The sequence below is a fragment of the Triturus cristatus genome, chromosome 4_1 (assembly GCF_964204655.1).
Source record: "Triturus cristatus chromosome 4_1, aTriCri1.1, whole genome shotgun sequence".
Lineage (NCBI taxonomy): Eukaryota > Metazoa > Chordata > Amphibia > Caudata > Salamandridae > Triturus > Triturus cristatus.
The window spans coordinates 1,291,899,055-1,291,916,598 of record NC_140585.1 but is presented as its reverse complement, the minus strand read 5'-3'; the positions used below and the strand labels follow the sequence as shown (position 1 = coordinate 1,291,916,598).

At 44.9% G+C, this 17,544-nt stretch overlaps 1 protein-coding gene across 1 annotated transcript; it reads left to right on the top strand.

Moving 5' to 3' along the window:
• The first annotated feature begins 4,539 nt into the window (after positions 1-4,539).
• On the top strand, positions 4,540-15,502 carry RGS1 (regulator of G protein signaling 1). Its single transcript, XM_085654805.1, has 5 exons — positions 4,540-4,858; positions 9,265-9,345; positions 11,039-11,100; positions 12,535-12,701; positions 14,406-15,502. Exons 1-5 carry the CDS (start codon positions 4,761-4,763, stop codon positions 14,595-14,597), a joined length of 600 nt encoding a protein of 199 aa, XP_085510931.1. The 5' UTR covers positions 4,540-4,760; the 3' UTR covers positions 14,598-15,502.
• The last annotated feature ends 2,042 nt before the right edge of the window (positions 15,503-17,544 follow it).

Here is a 17,544-nt window from a genome sequence, read left to right as displayed (position 1 = left end):
ACGACGGTCGGTTCCTAACTTCTATAAAACAGCCCTTGCAAGAGTGCATGCACATACCCTGAGACGCTTTTAGAGAACTTAGCAATGCCAGTACTACCTCTTAAAAGGGCCTGAAAGCAGAAATATACTTTCATTTCCCCTGTCAACGGGTGTTTAATACATGAGTCTGGGATACCACATGTAACAGTTACTCTCCCTAAGAGAGGGGCTGCGAGGATCTCGTGCCTTATTGAAAGAGCGAGCCTGCTGTCGTAGTGACTGCGAGGGCCTGCAGCCGCACTGATGGCGAGGGTCTGCTGTCATAGTGATAGTAAGGACTTGATGTCAGTAAAGCGAGCCTGCTGCCATCGTGATGCAAGGCCTTGCTGTCATCGTGAAGGCAAGGCTTGCAGCTACGATGACAGTGGTGGATTGCTTTTGCAGTGAGGGCTTGCTGTCATCGTGAAGAGAGGGCTTGCTGTCATCGTGAAGAGAGGGCTTGCTGTCATCGTTAAGTGAGGGCGTGCTCTCATTATGAAGAGAAGGCTTGCTGTCATCGTTAAGCGAGGGCTTGCTCTCATCGTGAAGAGAGGGCTTGCTCTCATTGTGAAGAGAGGGCTTGCTGTCATCGTGAAGAGAGGGCTTGCTGTCATCGTGAAGAGAGGGCTCGCTGTCATCGTGAAGAGAGGGCTTGCTGTCATCGTGAAGAGAGGGCTCGCTGTCATCGTTAAGCAAGGGCTTGCTCTCATCGTGAAGAGAGGGCTTGCTCTCATCATGAAGAGAAGGCTTGCTGTCATCGTTAAGCGAGGGCTTGCTCTCATCGTGAAGAGAGGGCTTGCTCTCATTGTGAAGAGAGGGCTTGCTCTCATCGTGAAGAGAGGGCTTGCTCTCATTGTGAAGAGAGGGCTTGCTGTCATCGTGAAGAGAGGGCTTGCTGTCATCGTTGAGCGAGGGCTTGCTGTCATCGTGAAGAGAGGGCTTGCTGTCATCGTGAAGAGAAGGCTTGCTGTCATCGTTAAGTGAGGGCGTGCTCTCATTGTGAAGAGAGGGCTTGCTGTCATCGTGAAGAGAGGGCTTGCTGTCATCGTGAAGAGAGGGCTTGCTCTCATCGTGAAGAGAGGGCTTGCTGTCATCGTGAAGAGAGGGCTTGCTCTCATTGTGAAGAGAGGGCTTGCTGTCATCGTGAAGAGAGGGCTTGCTGTCATCGTGAAGAGAGGGCTCGCTGTCATCGTTAAGCAAGGGCTTGCTCTCATCGTGAAGAGAGGGCTTGCTCTCATCGTGAAGAGAGGGCTTGCTGTCATCGTTAAGCGAGGGCTTGCTGTCATTGTGAAGAGAGGGCTCGCTGTCATCGTTAAGCAAGGGCTTGCTCTCATCGTGAAGAGAGGGCTTGCTCTCATCATGAAGAGAAGGCTTGCTGTCATCGTTAAGCGAAGGCTTGCTCTCATCGTGAAGAGAGGGCTTGCTCTCATTGTGAAGAGAGGGCTTGCTCTCATCGTGAAGAGAGGGCTTGCTCTCATTGTGAAGAGAGGGCTTGCTGTCATCGTGAAGAGAGGGCTTGCTGTCATCGTTGAGCGAGGGCTTGCTGTCATCGTGAAGAGAGGGCTTGCTGTCATCGTGAAGAGAGGGCTTGCTGTCATCGTTAAGTGAGGGCGTGCTCTCATTGTGAAGAGAGGGCTTGCTGTCATCGTGAAGAGAGGGCTTGCTGTCATCGTGAAGAGAGGGCTTGCTCTCATCGTGAAGAGAGGGCTCGCTGTCATCGTGAAGAGAGGGCTTGCTCTCATCGTGAAGAGAGGGCTTGCTGTCATCGTGAAGAGAGGGCTTGCTCTCATCGTGAAGAGAGGGCTCGCTGTCATCGTTAAGCAAGGGCTTGCTCTCATCGTGAAGAGAGGGCTTGCTCTCATCATGAAGAGAAGGCTAGCTGTCATCGTTAAGCGAGGGCTTGCTCTCATCGTGAAGAGAGGGCTCGCTGTCATCGTGAAGAGAGGGCTTGCTGTCATCGTGAAGCTTGGTGTCAGTGAAACGAGCCTGCTGTTATCGTGAAGTGAGGCCTTGCTGTCATTGTGAGAAGAGGGCTTACAGTTACAATGACAGCAAGGACTTGCTGTTACAGTGAGGGCTTGCTTTTATCGTGAAGGGAGGGCTTGCTTCATAGTGACAGTACTGGTCTTCTGTAATTGGGACAGCGAGGGCAGGTTGTCATCAGCAGACTACTCAGACAGGAGTTTGAGTGGTTCAGGTTGTCATAAGGACATGGATACTATCATAGTAACAGCAAGGGTTTTTGCTATAGTGAAAGTGACGGCTTGTTGTCATAGTCAAAATGAGGTTACTCTCAAAGTGAGAGAGGACTTGCTGTCATAGTGACACTGAGGGTTTGCTCCATAGTGCCAGTGGGGGTTTGCTGCCTAGATGACAGCGAGGGCATGCTGTCATATTATCACTGAGGTCTTCCATTATAGTAACAGTGAGCACCTTCTGCCACAGTTAAAAAGAGGGGCCTTCTGTCAAGTGATAGCGAGGGCCTTCCGTCAAGTGATAGCGAGGGCCTTCTGTCAAGTGACAGCGAGGGACTTCTGCAACGTGACCTCCGGGCATTCTGCCCAGTGCAAGCCGAATTCTGTTAAGGGAATGTTCGAGACCCTCTGCCCCATAGGGCCAGCAGTGATGGTCTTTGATACTTGAGGCTCTAATGGTCACAGGTCACAGTCAGAGGAAGGGGACTGAAGCCACTGGTTGCAGGATCTCCAGTGATGTAAGAAGAGTGGTAAGGTGTTAGAGACACATACAGTGCATTTCTCCACAGTTTCCTCAATCTGACATCCTTCTGGGGCACTAAGATCCCAGTTGATGGTTCCCCTCCTACATGCCGCCGCAATGTATGATTTCAATCATTCCCATAAAAAGACATAGGTTTGGAGAAACTCTACCCAAGTTGTGCATAATTTTACTTAGCTTTACACAGAAACAGCATTTCATTACATGTAACATCATCAGACCCTGACAGTCTGCCCTCTGCCCTGCTTTCTACACACACAGACAGTTGGTAAAACCACACATAGCTTTCACGTTTCTTTCTGAATTTGGTAGAACATATATTGCAGCCGGTGAATCAACAGGAAGGACAGGACAGCACTCACTCCCCCATGTGAAAAGGGTGTATCTACTCCAGCAGTACGACATCTACAGCTCCAAGCCGGACTGCTGCAATGCAGCTGTTAAATACTGCACTACTATGCAAGAGTCTGGTTCCTGCCAATAATGAGCTATACTCTTCCCATCACTGTGTACAGTTCTTAACTAGAGGCCCAAAGCTTTTCTTGGGAACCAGTCTCCGGCGCGGCCAAATGCCATGACTGCCAAGCCCTAAGGCTGCCGGGCCTCCACCTCATGTCCCTTTCTTTCTCCACCCTACTCCTCCTGGCTCTTTATCTAACTCTTGCTGGTTCTTTTATCACTCTTTTCCTATCTTTCTCTTCATCCTTCTTCCTCCATTTTCTGGCTTTCTCTGGGTCAAAGTCTGACGATGAAAAGTCTTGGGGCTATGGCACAAGTGCGCCCTCTAAGTGCTAAATTAAGCCACGGCCTCCCACGGTTTGGGGCTGACTAATGTCTTCCAGTTAGAAGAGCTGTAGCAGTGCTGGTTTACCACTGCAGACCAGAGAAAGCAGTTGCTTGTCACAGGACCCTTGAAAGCATGAGATACTTTGGACTTAAAATATAGCAGTATTCATTGCTGTATCTAAAATAAACAACAGAACATAACACAATAACATACACAGAGCAATAAAACAGTACACTTCAAACGTAACACAGAACAACTCAATAAAACTTCCAAATAGAACCCAACAGCAGAGCATATTGCAGTAGACAAGAGCAAAAATGCAGCAATACAACCGCAACAGAACACATCACCACCGCAACAAAATGACACGCAGCAAACATACGCAAACATTCTTGTCACGCATTATCGCCTTTAGACACTTGCATTCATGCGACTGTGGTAAAGGCATTTGCACTAAGCACCGCATTAACTTACCACCAAAGACATGAATAAGTGCCAGCCACAAATGTTTCCTGGTTAGAGCTCCTGCTCTCAAAAAGTCATACAGGCAGTGCTTTAAATGAGCCGGTACTGTCCGGTACTCAGTACCTCCACTTCTTTGATTATTGGCACTTCTCAGCACTGCTGCTATACATTTAATGGGCGAGTACCGGCACTTGTCGGGAGCAAACAGGGACTCTATGTAGTGAGTACCTGCACTTCTAGGTTTCTATTCCAAACACTGAATGCAGGTGCCCAACACAGCACCCACCTGAACAAGTTAAAAACTGAATCACATTCAAAAAGATTTAAGTTCACAATCTGCATGTATTTCAATTAACCAATATCTTCACGGTCGCAGCTAATGGAAACTCCCAGAGGACATCACGCACGTGTGAAAGTGTTCACTCTTCATAGGCAGGACTTAACCCGTAAAGAGGGGATTGTCAAATAAAAACAAACTTGTTTTCTGAAAGCCAGTAAAGCTGAAAATCTGACACGGAATGTCTGTCTGCTAGGTCCTTTTTGTCTGCTTCAATATACACGTCAACAGCGAGAAAAGAGGAACTTGAACGTTTGTGGTCACGTCAGTTGATAACGGCGCTTCGTTCACCCGCCCCCTGCACCCACGTCAGCCAGCAGCCATAAAAGAGGGTGATGCGCGTGGCCTTAGCCACAGCACGCTGCGGAAAGACTTCAGACTAGAAGACCACGAGCCCAACGGCACACGCTCGCAAAGATGCCTGGGATATTCTACACTCACGTGTCCAGCACAGTGGAGCCCAAAGCCCAGGAGGGCACAGAAGAGGCGACTGAGAGAAAGAAGCCAAGGACCTTGTAAGTGTACCTCGCACGCGCGCGCCTCTGTGAATGGCGAGTTGTTGGGTTGATAGTGCGCAAACCATTGGGTGCTACCTAGTGAGCTATCAGAATCATGAGAAGTCCACCCAAACGGGTCAATTACAGGATGTGCAACTCAAGAGGTGGGCAGGTCCGGCCCACCCTGCTGGGCTACAGCCATCAAAGAGTATTTACTGTAATTTATCATTCATTATTGGGTTCTAATCGTTGAACTAATGCTCTGTGGACCTTTAAGACAGATCGGCCAAGGTCCCACGGAAGTGCAGCATCGACAGGTCACTATTGGACAATATGATTTGGCTAGCACTATTGATAAGAGATGATGCGGTGGTAGCACGATCCTTTTTGAGATTAGGAATAGACCAGTGTAAAATTTGATTACACTCACGCAAATTGTCAACTTCACACATTTTGGAATTATGCAATTTCTCATCTTATGTTTGTTGGCAGTAGACTGTTTAAAGTAAAAATGTCTAACCAAGATACATCTTCTCACACCAATGTCCTGCACATATTTCACCTGACTTATTTAATGCCATCTATTCCTTTGCATGAAAAAAGCCACTTTTTGGGCCATTTGCGCAAATTCAGACAATTCCCGCCAATTTCTCAAAAATAAAGTGCATGGTTTCTCACCTTCTTAGGAATTATTTTGCTCTTCGCTGGAACATATTTTTCAATGTACTTGAACTGAGTGGCACTAATTGGAACGTAGCCACACATTTTCAATTAGCAAAAAAAATACAATTAAGAAGTTGAAAGAGGGTTAGAGTGTAAACAATATTGATTGAACAGAACCATTGGGTGTTCTGTGGAGTTAGTGAAAAAAATACCTCCCAGAGATTCATTGTTTCTGAGGTTCAGCAATCCCTCGAATGTTTTGCACGAATGTTATATATGGCTGGAGAAGCATTATTCCATACATAATATAGGTCACACACATCGGTATAGGTTTTGCTACCAAAAGATATTCTGTTGTTTCAAATTATTTTGTGTGTAGTTTCCGAAGTATTTTGGACAACATAAATATTTTGCGCCATGAATGTATAGGTAGATCTCAGAAATCAACCGTTGCGGCATTAGAAGTAGACTTTTACACACCATCACCACTAATGCTTCTTTTTTACCTTTCGGTTTAAACGCCTCGAAACTGCACATTTTGAAGCTCTGTCTGTAACAGGATTTGGATTAATTAATAATTAGGTCACTCATTCATTCATTCCTTCAGTGACTCAATAGTCATTGATTTGTTCCTTTCGTTCTCTTATCATAAAGTTGAGAAACTCTTTGCATACATGTATGACATAGTATCTTGAAAAGATAGAAAAATGTTCCAATACAGTCCAGATCCTGGTGTCCAAGTCACTGTGGTCTTCTCAGAGGCACATTTGGAGATGGTGGAACAGGTTAGGGAGGTTCTGCAAAAATGGATATCGCAAATCGTGAAGCTTCTGCAGGCGCTTCATAGACAACAAGATCTTCAATAGTGAAGGAAAAAAAAGAGAAGTTTGTGTCCTAGTAGCATGGAGGCGAAACAGCTTTCTGTAAAGTTTGGTGCCAAGTTGTGGGACTTGACTCACGGATTGTCTTGGCAGAGCTCATCTCTCTGGCACACCCAGTGCCTTAGGAACAGTGATTGGTGAAGGATAATGCCCAACTATCATGCCAGGCCTGGAGAGGTGGATATATTTCAGGAAAACTGGAGACTGGATAGTGAGGAACGTTCAGAGCATTTTGTTCAGCTGCACTGGGCCTCTCATCTTCTCATTCCTAAAGAACCTCCATTATCTAGTGCTGACACTCAAAGATGCTGAGAACCCCAGGGAACTTACCTCTGTTTGAAAGCGGGGTACACTGCCACCTACTTTTTAAGTTAAAGCTGCAGGGACATGCCCCACTCCACGTCCAATTCATGGAAAAGAGGAGTGTATATTACGCGTTAAACTGTTACATTTGCTATTTTTTTTAGTCCCAGGATAAATAGACCTCTCCCAGACTGTCCATAACATGAACTAGTTTTTCCATTGAGCGACTTTAGAAGAGCCATGGTGATCTCACATGTCGTAGAGATAGACGAAGCACTGTGAGCATGGCTCCCTCCTCTCCTGCAGTCGTCACAGTAAACAGGACGTAGGGAGCGGGTGAACACTCTGGTGGTTCCTCCTTCTCACCAGAATGAGGAAGTTGTCTATACATTCTCATGGGAGAAGAGGAACTGGGCTTTCCACACTGTATCTCTTTCCACAGTCACAAGATATTGCGTTGCGAACAGACCAGGCCGCCAACGCATGACGACAGCACTATTGTACCAAAGGTGTGAGCATAGGGTGTGGGCAGTGTTTCGGAATCCTCAGTAATGCAATCAACCTTAAAGAGTTAATTGGTCTCATTGAGAATCATTGCATGCAGATTTATGCATTTATTTTAAATCTGGCATGGATTCTAACCTTGAACACCATCTTTTGAAACCTATGGCTTATGGATTTATTTAAAATCTATCATGGATTCCAACCTTTGAATACCATCTTTTGAAACCTATGGTTTATGGAAACGTATGCCCTGTGAGGACTCTATGCACCTCCTGTTTCTTCCGCATTGTCATATCTCCTATCCTTTCCACAGCCTTTTCACATGCTGGTTTATAGGTGAGTGCATGGGACCAGAGCCCCACAAATAACGTGCCAGCACAGCTGCAAGGCTTGGACAGCCTACCACACACTGGTTCTCTATAGCTGTGCCTCTCTCCCATCTCAACATTTCACCCATTTGCAACTGCAGTGCCAGGGCTTGGCGGCACTTTGAAGCTGCTATAACTGCCCTCCATATGCTCCTGTGAATGCAGAGTTCTTGTTCTTTCTCTTATGTGGCCCTTTGATGCTGTAGCACCCAGAGACCACATTTTCAGCAAAAGAAATGCAAACAGAAAACGTATGGATGCCCTATTCTATGGTACATACCAGAAAATGCTTCTGCACCAGTCCAATTTTTTTTCCTGATGTCACAAATGTCCTGATGCAATTTGAAGGGGGGGGGGGGGCACTGTTTGATTGCAGAAATGTCCTGGTAGATAATGTCTGGCATCAATGTTAGTTTTTCTTTCCTACTTGAATTGCAAGTGTAATGATGCACCTGACCCTTTCTGAACCGCTGTAATGAAGTATTCCTACCTAGCTTAAGAATTTTTTTACTGTTTCTTATCAACTCTTTATACATACTATAAATGCATCAATATGCCATTTATCGTGTTTTTTTATTTTCTGTGGATTCCTCTCCGCTATTGCATAATCATTGTTTTTAATGCATTGATTAATTTCAATAACAACATATACAATATTGACAGTACACGTCTACAGTTAACAGACTATAAACAAAATTCTTCTTCTCTCACAAGATGTTCCCAATGCATTTCGGGATAAATGCATCCCTTCTTCAGGGGTGTGAGAGAAATTACTGATCGTGTAAGAGGCTTAAAGCTAATGCCTCAGTGCGTTTGGTATGCAATGACCTGATGGCCATCCTTTACTATTAGAAACGCTGAGTACCACGCCAAACAGACGTATCGCGTCAGAGTCGGAGGACATTGTTACACCAGACCGTGTGTGGAAGCGGGTAAGCTATTGAATCCAGATAGCAACATTCAGGCCTCAGGTCATTACATACCAATCGCACTGAGGCATTAGCTTTAATCCTCTTACACGATCGGCAATTTCTCTCACACCCCTGAAGAAGGGATACATTTATCCCGAAATGCATTGGGAACATCTTGTGAGACAAGAATAATTTTTTTTATAGTCTGTTAACTGTAGAGATGAACTGTCAAAATTGTATATGTTATTTAAATTAATCAATGCATTAAAAACAATGATTATGCATTAGCGGAGAAGAAACCACAGAAAATAAAAGACATGATAAATGGCATATTGATGTATGAATAGTATGTATAAAGAGTTGATAAGACACAGTGAAAAAATTCTTAAACTAGGTAGGAATACTTCATTACAGCAGTGCAGAAAGGCTCAGGTGCATCATTACACTTGCAATTCAACTAGTATGATACAAGAGGCAGGCCACCTCATTCCTGACCAGCACGCAATACACACTATAGCATTGATAAACATTTGATTATCACTAAATTTGCTTCGAAATAAAGGAGTGCGCAACAGCCAATTATTGAGTTTGGCTTTTCTTCCAGCTGGTACCTTTCTCTAGTTTATAGAACGTTTTATAGAGAGTGAGGCTTGCAAACCATATCACAGGCAGGGAAAGAGCGGAAGGTTTGATGGCGCTCATAGAAATGCAATCACTTTCAATGTAAAATTAAGTTACTAAGGTGCGATAGCGGTTTACCAACAACTGACCTTTGCTCTCTCTTTGCCCACCAGCATGGACCTGAAGGCTTATCTGAAATCGATGCTTCCTCAGCTGGAACCAGGCGTTAAGCCTTCCTACTCCAAGTCACAGAAGTGAGTAGTACAGCAACATAGAAAACGGACAAGAGGATTGGGGGAGTTGGTCTTTACTGTAGTCTGCTCACACTAAACAGAATAACGTTCAGTCTTTCTCCGAGTGTGCGACATATCCAAGGGGTTTTAACTTTATTGACCGACCCATTCATATAAAAGCAATTGATATCAAACTATTTATTATAAAGAAAAAAACGGTTTCTATGTAATGTATTACACCTTGGTAAGTTTTGTGCATACTGTAAACACAAAATGGCTACCTTTTTTATAAAGGTTTTAATGGCAGTTTTTAGTCCATGTGTTAATGATCCCACATGAGGATAGAGCATAGAGTCCTATGCACCTAAGAGCTAAGTATGATTTTCCAAGAGACACATAACTTGGTAACACAGATGTTGAGTGAGTAGAAAGCCAGTGATGCTGCTGCACCATTCCTTGCGGAAGTGGAATGTACCGCCACCTCTGATCATAGGATATGCCAAGAAAGAGGGCGAGAGAGTGTTGTCCAGATACCCCAGGGGTTCAAATTAAATACAGATGCTCATTAATCACAGGGTTATTGTGTTTGTTAAATATACGCTCTATAAGCCTAGTATACCTGTATAATTGTGAACTGAAAAAACAGCATGACTGCTCTTGTCAGTGGAGTAAAGCATGCTGCCATCACCCTGAGGTGCAGGCGGTCGCACTTCCTCAAGGGGGGCCATCCTCTGTCTAGCCAAGAGCACCAGATGCTGACAGCTGGTCTGACACCCACTACCATTACAACAGAGGGACATGACACATAATAGTAGAACCCTTCTAACAGTAACACCGAGGGTCTCTTATACAGTAGTTTGCCATAGGGCAGCGCAGCAAGCCTTCTTGCTGCGCTGCTGTGTGTACAAGATGCGGAGCATTCCTGTCCTTTTACCCTACCCTGGCGCACAATTAGGTGCCATGCGCCAACATAGTCACCCTTGCGCTGCAAGGGTGTCAGCGTTGTAGGAGTGATTGTTTTTGTGCAGGAAGTGACTTCTTCACACACAAAAACAATCACAAGAGGTGTTTTCCTCTTTCAATGTGTGCTGCAGAATGCAGCACACATTGAAAAAGAAAAAATGGGTCGGAATAAAGGTATTTCTCGTCATTGCACCTTTCTTACACTTCCTCTTGATAGGCATAGGAATCGGGCACATTTCCACATTTACAAAACCCTGTAAATCTGGGAATGCATCAGATTCCATGGATGTTGCGTGACGACACCCATAGCAACACTCATGGAACTCCCATTTCAAACAGAGTAATGTGCAAAAGGGGGTCACATGTACAAGGCCACAAAAAGCCTCAGGGTGGTATTACATGGGCTTGTAAATATGAGCAGGCACACTGTGCCACCGGTGTGTCAAAAAAAGTGACGCACACCGGTGCAATGGACTTGTAAATAGACCTCCGAGTGCCCCCAAAACTTGCAGGAAGCCAGAAGTCACTTACAGTTTAACTGAGATTGTCTCTGTAGGTGAAACATTAATACTTTAACATTTTGTGATGGGTGGTTTCAAGCTCTAGGCCTCTCATTTTATTTTGCATTGGGGCACATTTTTCTGTTCTTTTGCCATGACTTGATTATGGGCCCTGGTCTAGGAATTGATGTGTCTGTAAAAGATATGCTTTTCCATGTAGTAAACGTTCCTCTTCTCTGCTGCTCCCCTAGGTTCCATGAAGATGAGGCTGCACCTTGGTCCAAGTCCCTGGAGCGCCTGCTCTGCTACAATGGTAAGTACCTCACCATTTCACCAGTTCTCAGTGTCAGGCTAAAGACTGTGATTTCACAAATGTCCTTATTCTTGGAGATAGCAACTGCTGCCTCTTCCTGTCCACATAGAGCTGCTGCCTTCTGGGTACAAACCATGATGTAAAGGTCCTGGACTTGAAAGACACCTATGCCTCCGCTCTTTGCGTTGAGTTACCTACCGCCACCTCACAATACTTGTCATAGACTCCTCGTTGATTGGCTGGGCTTCTTGAGTGCAAGAAGGTGCAGCAGAATTTCCAGGCCATTTAGTAGGATTAGGGTGAAAAGTGGCATTTCCTGGTAGTCATCAAACCTTCAGGAAGGGCTGTAGCACCAACAATCATCTTCATTCTCATTCTGACTGTAGTGGAGACACAAACCTATATGACAGGGCGCTCCTAGACACGATGAAGGGCATCATATAGTTTTGGCCCTGCAAAAAAACCACTAACGACATGTTCCCCTTTAAGAGTTCCAAATTCCCCATCTGTATGCGTGTCAACCATTTCTCTCAGTATGAGGGACAAGAGGTTTTCTTAGAAGGCACCGCCACCAGTGCTGTTCAGAGCCAGGGTTGTCAAATACCACAGTTTCACGGTGGATTCTATCTCATACCTTTCTTTCACTACCACACACTTCTCTTTACCTCACTCTCAACGGATCTTTTATATCCATACTTTCGTCATTTCACATTGTTTTCCCGTCTTTCGCTTCTTTGTTCTTTCTCCTGTTTCTACCTTTCTCTTTCTTGGGTCAAAGTCTGATGGGGAAAAATGGGACCTAGGGACATATTATAAATATGGGCACTGTCCCACTTTGTCCAGCAGCACATACTATAGTGTGTGAGTTGGGTACACACCAGGGCAATGCACTGAATCATAGCAAAAGGGCTGTTCATAGAGAACCCACGCTTGGACAGGGAACAGCGCATTGGTGGAAGGCAGACTGGGGTTTGACGTCCCTGTCCACCTTTCACTGTGCTGGTGGTAACCAGGCCTGGGTTTTAAAGGGGTGCAGAGATCCTCCTGCATGTAGATGGGGTGAGCGACCGCACCTGCTTGCGGGGATGCATGAGGATGTCCCTGGGGCTCTTTTTCTTAAATTTCAAGGAGGCTGGGGAGGATGCATTGACTAGGTGCCACCTCTATGTTGTGCACTGTCAGCATTCCCCCTAATGGCATCTTTTCCTCTGCTCCTGTGTCTGTAATATGGTGCAGGTGGAGAGTAAAAGATGTTCCTCATTTTAGGGCCGCCCCTGTGCGAATGATGAAATGGCTCATTGAGACTGCGCCAGTGCACATCAGAGCATGCACTATCTGTATTAAAGAACGGGGCCTTGAAAGGCTCTGCCGCCCTTTTGTAATACCAACATGCAGGCTAAAATTAAGCTCTACTTCCTTTCTGCCCCGCTATAGCTGGCCGAGCTGCCTTCCATGTCTTCCTGAAGTCGGAGTACAGCGATGAGAATCTGGACTTCTGGCTGGCCTGTGAGCACTTCAAGAAAACTGCCTGCACAGACAACCTGCAGAGTCAGACTGAGAGAATTTACCAGGAATACATCCAAGCAGACGCCCCGCGTCAGGTATGTCAACATCTGGGACTGGGTCGATTCTAAGAAGGAGTAATGGTGCCCAGGCAGCAGTGGTGCAGTTTCTGTGTAAAATAGCTATGGTGGGAGGCTCTGTGCTACCACAGTCTGAAGACTACAAGTGAGTTCCCACTGTCACTCACTCTTTCTCTCTTTTGCTCTCTTCAATGCTTTTCTTTTGTTTTACTCCCTCATATTTCCTTATCCCTTTTGCCCTCTCTACTGCTCTTACTTTTGTTGCTCTCTCATTCCTCTCCCTGTTTTCCCTTTTTCTCTCTTAAATCGCTTGCATTTTTTCTTTCATCCTTTTCTCTCTGCTCTCTTTATTGATATATTTACCTGTAGTATTCCTCATTCTCTTTCAGTATTTCTCTCCCTTTCTCTCTCTTTAACCAATTTCTCTTGCTCTTTCTCTCACGCTACCTCTCACTATGTCCCAAACTTTCCTTTCCCTTGAAATCTTTTTCTCGCTTTCTTTCTCCCTTCCACACACTCTCTTTCTCACTCTTTTTCCTACCCCTTTCTCAATCCCTCTCTCTCTTTCCTTGTGTCCTCTCTTTGATAGATCCATGAATGGTTGGGCAATGGTAATTAGGCAGGGCAAATTGAAGGTGACGCGGTACGTAGAATGGTAGCTGGATGGACCGGTAGTCTAAGATGTGATGTGTAGTCTGTTGGATGATGGGTCGGTGGATACTTAGGCAGGCAGTGACATAGGTGGGTATTTTAGTAATGGTTGACTTGTCATGGAGAGAATTAGGTGTGCCGAGTAATATTCATGCGGGCAGGTAGGGAATGATCTTGGCCTGCCCACTGGTAGATGGATGGGAAGTCAATAGGTAGGCAGTAAAGTAAGAAAATGATTATGCATAATGGTTTATTACTGGGTAGACAGGGTAGTAGGCAAGTATATTGGTTGGTTACTGTGTAGGTAGGGAGCGGAACAAGACATACAGACTGCTGTATGGTTGCATATCTGTCGATTGTTGCTGAGGTCTGGATTGAAGCTTGATCTGTATATTTGTACATTTTTCAGTATGTCAGGACAGAGGATTTGAGCTAGACATGTCGAATGCTGAAATATCAGAGTGGAACTAGGCTTGTCCAATCATGTCTTGTTATAGAGCTTCGGAGTGGAGCGAGACATTTAGACTGGTGGACTGTTTTCTAAGTCGCGAGTGAGGCTCAACATTTCTAATTGTAGATTGTTGTGTTTGCCACAAGTGGAGCTAGACACGTTGAATGGTGTAGTTAGGCTGCATTTTGTGAGTTTGGAGTGATGCCACAGTTGAACAATATACTATGTGGAGTCAGACATGTAGATGGCTGTGTTAGTTGGGGATAGAGCTGGGTAATCATACTGATGGTTTGTTGTGTATGTTGTATGTTGGACATTTACACTGGTAGGCTGCTGTGCAAGTCACAAGTGGAATTAGACATGCATTTAGGTAGATTCCTGTGCTGTTGGGGGGTACAGCTAGAGAATATGTATGCAGATGAATGGTAGTGACATCTAGCACCCTACCTTGTAGCCTAGTGAACTGCCTACTTTTGCCACATCCAACAAGTGGTCTTTTGAGTATCTTCCTGCATGTGTCTTGCAAAGATTGATTCTGCAACGTCACAGTTCACTGCATGCATTAGATATTATGAGAGGATCAGATTAACACATTACAACTTATTCCCTTATTTCTTTAGGTAAACCTTGACTTCCACACGAGAGAATCTGTCACCCAAAAGGTGAGAGAGGCCACTCTGACATGCTTCGATGAGGCTCAGCGGTCAGTCTACCTGCTGATGGAGCGGGACTCCTACCCTCGCTTCCTGAAGTCTGATGTGTACCTGAACCTGATCAACAGACATCAAGGTTGCAACGGAAGAGAGGCCTGAATGCATGGGTGGTGAACACCGAGCAATATCTATCCCATGAGGAACTGTCAGGCCCTCTAGTGGAGTCGAGCCGGCCCAGGCATGAAGTATGAAGATACTGCACAGGGTCGAGCCTTCAAGATGTGTGGAGCAACCTGGTCTTCGAAGGAGAGGATGGGCCATGGATGTAGAAGATGGAAAGCCGGCTAGCTGAAGGGCCTACAAAATAGACAAACAGCAAAAGAGGTGTCTCACTGCTTCGTTTATCTCTAGCTAACTGCAATGATCCACATTAAACAGCCTCAAATAAAGCGCAGATGAGGGACAGGGCTCCAGAGACCCATCACAAGGCATGGGTAAAAGATCGACTGATGGGCACCAACTTGTCTACCAGAACCTGAAGCTCAAATACCTCTATTTTAAAGATGCACACTGATACAGGTCATCTCATGATGACATTCCGTGGTTCAAATCTGCCCTAGAGAAATGTTATATGATCTCCTGGAGAGATGTCGTAAGAGACGAAAAGCACCATCATTTTATGAGTAATATTAAAAACAGCATCAACGTAATATTATTAACAAGGTGCTTTGTGTGATAGAGAGAGATTTAGGGTTTTGTCCTTTTAGAAAATCCAAATTAAGCATTATCTGAACTATATTAAGTTGAGAATTGTATCATATATTTGTGGGGAAAACGAAGATGTAAATAATATAAATGAGCATAATAAAAACTATTAGATGGACGGTATAAAATATGAAAATGAGAATATGTGTTTATGTAATTTATTTATTTTGTTTAATTGTTATTTTATTTATCAGCATTGAATTATGTTTACCTTATAGCTGATTCAGCACTGCACAGTGTTTCCATGTGTTAGATGTTGCCTCAGAAGATTAAAATAATGTTATCCAGCTCCTAATAAACAGTGTGGTCATTTGGCTGTGGTTCTTGAGGAATGGCTCACCAAGCGGCAGGTCACTGGCTCTATGGAGCTGCGGCATGATTGGCTTCATGAGTGTTCTATAAAGATCCACCATCTTGCGAGGTTCACAATGGATGATATTCTACAATAGTTTCTTTGGAAGACACAAACCAATATGAGCATGTATTGTTTGATGAACTAAACTTGTTTGAGGCCTAAGCTTGGTTTAAGCCATTTGCACAATTGTTATTCCTTGGGTAAATCCCTGTTAATTCCTGGAGTACAGATGGGTGATGTACAAAGGTTCTGACAAGTGACAATCTAAACTGAAAGGCATTGCAGAGATCAGCTGGTGAAAATGCTGGAATGGAAGCAGCCTGAGCTATTGCACAATAGCAACACTGCATATTATCTGTCATCCAGAGTTCATTACTTCCTTTTGTCTACAAACATTTTTGAAGCTGCATATTACGTCATAACGTAGTAGTAAAACATGATGGAGCCAGTGGCGGCTCGCACAGGTAAACGCTGTGAGGCGGTAAGGAGGGGCGGGGGTGGGGCGGGTTGGGTGGGTAGTGGAGTTTGACATACAACGGGAAAGTGTAAAGTAAATAAATAAGTAAAACCACTTACCTTGCGCTGCGAGCGAGCGTAAGGTAAGTGGTCTTATTCATTAACCTATTTACTTTCCACTTTCACGTCGTATGTCAAACTCCACTACCCCCCCCACCGCCCTACCCCCGCCCCTCCTTACCACCTCACAGTGTTTATCTGTGCGAGCCGCCTCTGGCAGCAGTGGAACTGACAATTTTTAGACCCCCCTTGGCACATAAAGCTCAGGATTTCTTTTCTAGGTGGTGGAAAGGTAACAAGCATTGGCTTCTCAGCTGTAGAATAGTCTGACTGTTGGGTGAAGAGGAGTAGGCCATGCACTCCACCTTAGAGCCCAAGTTCCTAACAAAACAAACATGGTGGTAAGTTCTGTCCATCCCAGTTTCCATTTCACAACTCTACACACCAGATACACTGGGGCCTATTTACAAGGGCATTGTGCAACCGATGTGTCACTTTTTCCGATGCCCTGGTGGTGCAATGCCCTGCTCCATATTTACAAGGAGGCGTTAAGCCAGTTTGCATGGCTTAACACCGCTTGTAAATATGGTCCTCCTTGAAGCAGTTTTCTGCGGGAAAGGGGTATGCAATGGGAATTGCTGTGGGTGTTCCCACGCAACACATTGCTTTTTGACACTGCTCCAGATGTACAAGGATCTGTAAATCTGAGGCAGCGCCAAAAACGTAGGCTTTTCCAAGGGGAGGCGTAAGAGTGGCACAATGAGGGGAAAACCTTTTACTTCTCTTTTTTTGCTCTCTCTATGTATGCTTCACTCTGCAGCACACATAGAAGGAGAAAATTCTACTGATGATTGTTTTTGTGGCAACAATCATTCCTGCAATGCAGGCACCCTTGCACCATGGTGCAAGTGCACATGCGCTGGAGCTAGCCTGCCTTAGTTGCGCAGCGCAGGGATGAGTACAGGAATGCGCCATATTGTTGTAAATATGGCGCGTTCCTGCACTTAGAAAATGACGCAGCTTGGCGCAGCAAAATTGCTTACAGTAAGGCCTTTTCTTGTAAATATGCCCACCGTTTGCAAATATGTAACATATATATCTAGAAAGGGTATACATTTATAATTGGGTGGTATGTCTTCAAGTTCCGTTGCTCAAATCATCACACACCGCAATTCAAAACATCTATATCCGTACTCAAAAATCTCACATGTATTGAAGCATCACCATGAAATGAGAAATGTAACCTTTTGGAACTTCATCAGGGGAAGCAAGCCAAAACCATTCCATTGATCCAATGAGGCACAAAAAGTTATTCCTTGTTATTCCTCGTTTTCCGCTTCACCATGCTCAGAGCAGATGCTCAGAGGTTACAAAGCCCCTGATTATGAGCCTGCCCTTGGTGAATCCAACTTTGTGGCAGTCTTCCTTGACACTTGCGTGAAATCACTGTCCCTCCATAAGACTGACCTC